The sequence below is a fragment of the Pygocentrus nattereri genome, chromosome 27 (genome assembly GCF_015220715.1).
Source record: "Pygocentrus nattereri isolate fPygNat1 chromosome 27, fPygNat1.pri, whole genome shotgun sequence".
Taxonomy (NCBI): Eukaryota; Metazoa; Chordata; class Actinopteri; order Characiformes; family Serrasalmidae; genus Pygocentrus; species Pygocentrus nattereri.
Genome location: NC_051237.1, coordinates 7,879,124 through 7,888,009, shown reverse-complemented (window position 1 = coordinate 7,888,009; position 8,886 = coordinate 7,879,124). Strand labels below are relative to the sequence as shown.

Below are 8,886 nucleotides of genomic sequence, written 5' to 3'. Positions count from 1 at the left end.
GCTGTGCTGCTCCCAGATCAGGCAAAGTTGGCAAATTTACCTTGTAAGTTTATTATGTTACATAACAAAAGATTCTCTACAGTGAGCCATTTCACATCAAGCCACTCTGAATGTCTTTACTTGCATCCAAACGATTAAATTAAGCAGATATTTTTAAAAAATTCAATTTTGGCTCCTGCCTAAATTAGAACATCCTGTAAAGTGAATGTTTCTTTTAGGTGTGGAGACTTATGAAATGCTAATGCTAATTAGCTCAATGTTATATCAAGGCAGTGGTCACAAACACTCCTCCTAGAGATCTAGGGTGCATCCAAAACTGCTTAACACCTCACTAAAAAGCATGTCAAAATATTACGCGACCAGTAGAAGTCTATTCATTAGAGTAGTATAGTGGTATGTGGTTTCCTGCAGAGTTTAGTTCCAACCTGCATCTAGCACGATGCCCCTCCCCTTTACCTAATACTAAAGTATTGGATGCAGCCAATCAGAGACTTCTAAAGAAAGTGGACCCGCTGTAGCAGATGGCTGGAACGAGTTTCTGCAGGCAGGTAGATCCCCAGGTAAAATTATGTTACAGTGGTTTTAATGCATGTTTTAAATCAGGTTTTATCCAACAACAGAACTGTGAGGCATGATAAATATTCCATCCCTGAGATAAATTAAAGCTGATTACAAGACACTGCTAGTTCTGCTTGAAGTGTTACTTAAGTAATCTAAGCTGGAAGCTTGACACAAACAAATGTCTTTAATCAAAACCCCATTTTTGAGCATAAAGCTGTAAAACGGTTTTCCTTGAAACAGCTGAACGGAACAAAGAGCCTCGGAGTGGTTAGCAAGCTGTTTGGACAGATTCATGGTGTGCTTCTCCACTGCAGTTCAGCACAAAACTTTAATCCCTGTTTAAGGACTGAGCCACATACTTTTGGAAAATAGTTGAGCTTTTCTCATCACTCAGTTCGAAAGGAGAAATCCAGGTTCATGTATTCATGCAAAACTCAAATGTTGGAGAAAAGTAGTATTTGAAGTGAACTGTCCTCTTACTTCCCATCTGTTTTGTCAATACAGTCAAGAATAAAGTGCTTCTAAAAAGTGAGAAGAATTCATGTAAAAATATGCCTGTGTGTGAATGTTTGTGTATATGTGTGTTTATATATGCAATAACATCCACTTCATCGTTAACAGTCCAGTACCGTCTAATGACTACATTCTGGTGTTTCTGTGCCCACAAACCTAAAACAATCCCATCTCCTCTCTACATGATCAGTTTGAGAGATTCATTCAGGAGTCCAATGTATTCGTGAAAAGACTACACTCCTCCGTAATGTTCAGACACACAAACGTCACATTGTGCCAGTCGTTACCCGTTTGTTCCACTCGCCACATTTCCATGAGCTAGCTCTTCTGTTTCCATATTGCTGGAGTCAGGCATCACATAGACAGACTTGCTCTTCTTGTTGCGGAGCACTTTTGGATTTTCCTTTATTTCAGATACGGAGAGATAGGCAGCGATGCTGTTCCTCACCCCAAAGCTCACCACGTTCTGCCTGCTGTCTGCACTGCTCTGATCAGCGGGGTTCAGTAGCTGGGACCTGTACATAGAAGAGCAGCACATTCATTAGCTGTTCACTGCCCAGGATGAACTATTCCTTTATCATTTGTTGATTATTAATGCATTATTGCAGCGTTTACAGTAGGATAAATGTTTCATTGTCTTCTATGACCAATCCTGATCAATCACAGATATTTCTTTTGGATCCAAGCATTTACTTCATCCAACAAATGTGAATCACTTTGGTAAAAAACAATGCAGATCAGTCTTGGATCAAAGGTTTCAAATTGCTACTGCTTATATCTCCAAAATGATTTTACATCAGAGGGAAAAACATACTTTTTTCTTAATGTAAGTCAGTGGAACCAGGCTTTTTCCAAGTCATTTTGGGTCATTTCTTATGGTTCATTCATCCTGAGATTTACACATAATGTAAAGGACAACAAGCATTTTCAAAGTATGTCAAAAACTGAAAAATGACAAAAATGGAGATACTAGGTTTTGTTCCGACAGCAGAGATATGCTTTAAGTATGTTGCAAGACATATAATCACAAAATGTGGCAATAAAATTACATTTTGGTTTTTCCTCCCGCCTAACCACACAATAACACACGGGCAATGCTAACTTGGTCAAAGGGAGAGCAATGAAGATAGACAGTGTGATCAGGGTGTGCATCAGTGAATTTCTTAGTAAGTCTCTTTTGCAATAAAAAAAAGTTAATTAAACTCAAAAGGTCCAAACTGATTGCACAATTTAACCCCCTACTTCCCCTAATTTTCAGACTTAGTATTAAAAATCTCCTTAATTCCAGAATTATTCAGTCAGTCAGCTATACATTATTATGAATGTAATAAGAATGAGCCATGGACATCTGGAACCACCCACACTTTCTTGGAAATGCATGGGTCAAACTAAATTTCCAGCACCCACCTGTTCACTTTCTTCCAGTCAAAGTTACGCCGCATCACCACAGGGGGCGCTTGTGCGTTCAGGTTTGGCACAGTATTTGACAGACATGGGGCTGTGAGAACACAGCAGATGCCATCTGAACACTCTGAAGAGAGGAATCAAAACATTGAGAAATGTATTATTTTGAACATATAATCATGCACAAACGCTAATGTATGTTCAGGTATCCTATATTATGCTCTTCTGTTCATAAACACTCCAGGCACAGCGCATCAAGTGTCTACTATGACTACACTTGTGTCTTTGGTGTTAAAATGTAACCGATGCATCATATTTCACTTTCCTGTTTGAAGTGAGAAAGTCTGCTGAGAGATAAACTGCCTGTCAAAACGTCTGGGTACATGTCCATTTAGTCTTTTTTTTTCATTCAAATGAGCATTTTTTCCTTAGCAGTTTGTAATAACATATCAAAACCTAACCATTTTCAGAAAAATAAAACACACATGTAAATATATGTGAGAATATATTGGGTCATTCTACCATTGCAGTGGCAATTGGGGCACAAGCATTGTGATTCAAGTATAAACCATAGTTTTATTGAACGTCATCAGTAACACCACTGAAAAATACTCGTTAACTAATAGCCCTTTTACTTGATGGACTAAAGCTGAAACATTACACTTGCTACAGGTTTAGTGTTCTGTAGTGGTTTTCACCAGCTGAACTGAAAGTTATGTATGTCAAGCTGATACTCCCGTGGGAGAGGGTGCAATTTTAAGACTGTTCTCCTGAATATTTGGAGCTGTAGTAAAGAACTGAACCTTCTGGCATAAAAATGCTTTGATAACATTAAAATCAATGTAACCACTTGCATGTCAATGAGCCACTGCAGATAGATACACTAAAAACAGGGATTTCCACCAACTTTTCAACTTGACAAGATGTAAAGAGATTAATTCAGATTGGTTTGATCTGGAATGTGGCATTCTAGTCAACAAACTCAGTCAAAAAGCCGTAACACCACTGAGAAAAATACTAAAATTTTATTAAAATATGAATTTTCTCTACAAATAGGAAAAACACTACTGCCACTTTAGTTGCAAAGTTACACTGTATATGGAACATTACAAATATTATAAGTGGTCAGTTTGGTAGTCTTTCCTCCCTTTATACATGAAGTTAATTTTGCACACAGCCATCAACCTTCTGTGGTTTATTCTTATTATAAACTTATTTTCAGGACCACAATGGTAGAATGACCTATTTGTGACACTGCTGCCTTGGAAATAATGACATACCCCACATATTATTTACACAAATAGCGTGGGAATAATCAAACGGTCAAATTCATAATACGATCACCGTTTGTCTGCAGTGCAACACTCAACTTTGTCTACATCAAATGTGTTTCTTGGTATGATTTGTATTGTAGAGACTGATTTTTATTACAGCGGTGGTGATAGAGATCAGGGGTTGCAATGTCCACAACGCAAATATAGGTTGTGTTATTTGTAGTGTTGTTAACAGTAAATTAGTGGTAAATCAGAAAATATAATTTCCTTTAGCAAGTGAGAGCAGGATTGGTTGGTACACATTATGAGGACAGTTGGCACAGTGTTAAAAAGGTTTAATTACAAAGAATAAAGCAATAAATGGAAATAGTCTGAGCATTTTCATTTAACTTTTATATATGTGTATATATATATATAATTAGGTAATAAAGTGGTTCAATTGCTTTTTAACACAAATAGCTAATCAGCCAATCACATGGCCGCAACTCACTGCATTTAGGCATGTGGAGGTGGTCAAGACAACTTGATGAAGTGCAGACCAAGCATCAGAATTGGGGAAGAAAGGTGATTTAAGGGACTTTGAACGTGGCGTGGTTGTTGGTGCCAGACCATATATATATATATATATATATATATATATATATATATAATGTGTATATGTATATATATGTATGTATGTATGTGTATGTATGTGTATATATGTATATATAAGCAGTCCTTCCTGATTAATTAATTAAAATTAAAGATAGAAGTTCAATCTTTTCTAATAAGACAAAAACATTTTAATACATTAATAGTTTAGATTCAAAGTTAGCAGGCTGACACAATGTACCAGTCCACCCGTATCAGGACACAACACTATTTACTTGACGTTAGCTACCTAGTATTACTGTCAATTTTCAAATCATATAAATATAGACGATTTGTTTGGCCATTTGTTACCTAATTTAGCCGTATCCAGTTCCACTCACTAGTTAGGACCACCAGCGCTAGGAGGGCAAAATATTCTATACTTTTTTAAATATATTTTAGGCTAAACACATCACAAATCTATGAGGGTACAGGCAGCATATTTATAAAAAATATTGTAATAACTTTATGGCGCAACTTTTATTAAACAACTTTCGCAATCTGCATCTGATTCTGTAAGCTTGGTAATGTCACACCACTGACATAATGTCACAGAGCTATTTTATATTTGAATCATTTAGCTATGTGCAGGAATGTTGAAAAAACTGTGGATTTCTTTATAATTGACCATTAAGGGTGAAAATCAAACATTACTTGAAACATTTCAAAAGAAGACCAATTCAAACGTTTGCTGGTGTTATGCAAAGTAAATGTAATAAATAGCAGCTGGTAGCCATGGCCAGTGGCCTCTGACCATTGCGTTCCACTGCTCTACTCACCAGAGTAGTGATTCACCAAGTCCTCCAAACACTGGAAGGTGAGGCGAGGGGAGATGTAGTACCAGCTGTTGGCCATGCGGAAGATCTTATAGTGCTTAATGACTCTGTGTCTCACAGACAGAGAATATACACCTGCAGGAGGTCTTAGCTGTTAGCATGGACATTTATAGCTGTATATTTCATTTGGCTTCACCAAATAATTCAAACTGTTAATCTCACAGTGATATAAGGGTCAGTTATGAGGTCTTATGTGTTCTCACCTCGTTGGTTCGGACTTTCCCTGATGAGAAAAGAGCCAACCATGTTGCTGGGTAAGAGGAGCAGCTCCTCCGCTTTTTGCCTCACCACTCCCTCAAACAGCCATCTTAAAAACATGACAGAACCAATAATCTGATTATGAAATGTCTATTATCTCTGTTTACAAACTTTATTTTTAATACAGCAGCTTTAAAATTCACATTTTGAATGCAATTGAATCCCTTAAACTATAAGGCCGGTATGTGGGTACACAGTTCAGTTCCGCACTCTCAAAAACAAGCAACTTACAAATTAGATTCACTGTAGTTACTGAAAATTCCTAAGCTTAATAAAAGAGAAAAAATCTTAACACTAATAACTGAATAATAAGCCTATAGTTCAAAGGCTTATGGATTACAAAAGTAAAAGACTTCCTACAGAGAGGAATGTCTTATTATGTTGTATATCACTAAGGTGTCTGTCTGATCATCTAGCAGCTCATTCAGTTACATCATGCACTACTCACCCGTGATAGACCTTTGCCACATGATTAACTGGGATGTAGTTTTCAGTCCCTGTCTGAAAAGAACGAACCCTCCACCAGCAGCCGTCCCTACATACAGATCAGCAGATAAAACCAGTAAGACTGAGGCCTGTGAAAGTTGCCACTTCAGAGTCATTTTATAAATTCATACTTACTCAGACAGACCCCTGAGTTTCTCTCCCATCTTAAAGATCGGCTCACTGATGTCACGGCATGGGTAGTCGGAGAGTACTACTAAGTTGTCATAGTCCGTGACTGAGGTTGAACAAAAATGCATGCTATCAGTGAAGTTATGCAGGATTAGCACTGAGCGATACAGTGTTATTCATGAACAAATATTGTACATATTGTTGCTGTTGTGCAAAAACCTCATTTTGTACTATTTTGCAAAATTCTAAAACTCCAGTTACGCTTTGCATTGTATTAAAACTTAATGATCAATAGATCAGATAAGAGAAATGGTCCAATAATAATGAAAAAAATATTGTGACATTATTTCCATTACAAGTTAAGAATGGCTTTTTCCCTGTCCTGTAAAGTTACCATTTTGGAGACATGAAGTTTTGTTCAGACAGTGGCAATATATTTCTTTATATCGCTGGTATTGGAACAAAACCTCTCAAAAATGATAACTTTACAGGAGAAGAAAAAAAACTATTTTACTTTTAATGTAAGTCAATGGAACTTTTGACTGGAAATTTTGGGTTGTATTCATCATGAAATGTACCCACAATGTAAAGGGCAATAGGCATTTTCAAATTATGTCAAAAACTGAAAAACAACAAAAGGTACACAACAAAACAACAAAACTACAAGGTTTTCTTCCGACGGCAGCAATATGTTCCTTCCTCTGAATCCATCTGAAATAAATTTGTAATTTATGTCCATCTACGTCATAGTGGCTATAATCCTCATATCTGAAATATATGCGCAATATATGTCAAATCTCTCAGCACTGAAAATCCTCATACATTAAATGTATGTGCAGTTTATGTAAACACATTACCTTAGTATCTGAAATCCTCACATCTGAAACATATGTGCATTTTATGTCAATATATACCTTGTAATCTAAAATGCTAAATCTTTCATTATATCTGAAATGTGTGCAATATATGTAAATATATCTTAGCATTTAAAATTTGCATATTCAAAATAAACGGGCAATACATACAGGTATCAGTCTATGCCTCAGCATTTAAAAGCCTCATACTCAAAATATATGTGCACATATGCTAATATATATCTTGCCACCAAAATTCTGCTGACATGGTCAGATATACAGGATAACTGATATTCCGTACACCGTATACAGAAGCTTGTTCGTGCATCAACACAAGTACAATGGAATTGTGAGGAAATCTGAGAAGTCAGACTCTTAAACACTGAGAATTCAGTATATTAAAAAAACTAAAACAGCCTACCTTTTAGTGCAGCATCAAGCTGAGTATTCTCAGGCTGCTTGTCAGCCTCTTGGCCTTTAATTATATTCCCCATGTTAGCAATCTGGGAAGAAAGCTGCAGAAGCACACAGAAACATTAGACTCATTTTGCAAGCAACCAAATAGCCTTTGGCAACTTAGCACTGAAGTCCTACAACTGTCACTGCTGCCATTTCCATTTCGTAACTTCCCCAAAGTGGCTGCAGTGTTATCTCCTGATAGACACACTCAGCTAGATGGGGAAGCTGTGGGGAGCCAGGCTCTACCACAATTTTCCACTGGACACTTCTTTGCAACACAATGCATGACAAATGCACTTTGGTGAGAAAAAATAGCCTTAAGCAGAAGCAGCTTATATTTGAAGCAGCTTATATTTGAAGCAGCTTATATTTGAGATTCAGTAATGAATCTTGAAGTAAAACACATCAGAAAATCCAGAGATGTCTGTTCACAGTGGAAACCATACAATCATATAATCTACATATGATCAAAATATGTATATTCTCTTTTCTGTGTATTACCTCCATGCTCTCAAGAATTATTGTTCAGATATTAAGGTTATTATGATATTATTTTACAGTAAATTCTGTGAATTATTCAGTATCTATACTTATGAAAACATTATGAGAGTTATGTAGTTATAAGAGGAGGGAGTGTGGACACCGCCCACAGTTTCTTGGACGTAAATAGGTTAACTGCTAGAACATGCTAGAAATAGAGTGCCTACATTCAGGCCTTACCACAGACCACCATACGCATTAGCATGGTAAAGGGTTCAGTAGTGAGTGTAAGGGTTTAAAAAGCACACACGACTGCTGTAACATTTGCAAGAACACCTTAAACATGGTAAATAACCAGGTTGATTTGACAGGGGCTTTCTGTTTATGAATTGACCCATGAAACTTGCGATTATGAAAAACACAAGAAATTTGGCTTTAAAACTTCAAAAATAAGTCTGATAAAATAATAACTTGCAGAAAATAAAACTTGTCACTCACCTCCGCTTCAGTTGTTGAACTGATACATGTCCATGAATCATCAAAAGACACAGAGCTGCAGTGGGAGTAGGCCAGTCATTACAGGTGGACTACTGCAGTTGCATCTAGCCGAACAACTGGTGGCCCAGCTGAAGCTACATAAGCTGGGTTTGGTAGAATCCACCACAGGACCTGCAGGGCACCCGTACTGAGCGTTTCAGTATGAGGCTCGAGTCTAAATGTGTGAACACAGTGTTTGGCTGCACACTTCCTCTGGTGAAATGAGGAAGACAAATGCACCACTGACCATACTCTTTCATCAGATATGAGTGAGAGCTGTGGCCTGCATGTGACTCAGTGAGCGAATATACATTCGATCTATATAGCATCTCTGCACAAAAATAACAGAATAATAGAAAAAAACTCTAGATTCACTCTGTTAACTGGATGGACTGAGTTTGCTTGTTCTTCAAATGACGATGCCAGTCCTTTTGGAAAGTTCTAACCATGCAAATGCTATTCACC

At 37.1% G+C, this 8,886-nt stretch overlaps 1 protein-coding gene across 1 annotated transcript; it reads right to left on the bottom strand.

Moving 5' to 3' along the window:
* Positions 1-566: 566 nt before the first annotated feature.
* sla1a (Src like adaptor 1a) lies at positions 567-8,601 on the bottom strand. Its single transcript, XM_017694624.2, has 8 exons — positions 8,383-8,601; positions 7,367-7,460; positions 6,098-6,197; positions 5,925-6,011; positions 5,422-5,525; positions 5,162-5,293; positions 2,482-2,605; positions 567-1,589 (listed from the first exon to the last, which is right to left on the bottom strand). The coding sequence occupies exons 2-8, from the start codon at positions 7,437-7,439 to the stop codon at positions 1,358-1,360; spliced, it is 852 nt and encodes a 283-aa protein (XP_017550113.1). The 5' UTR covers positions 7,440-7,460; positions 8,383-8,601; the 3' UTR covers positions 567-1,357.
* Between the last annotated feature and the right edge of the window lie 285 nt (positions 8,602-8,886).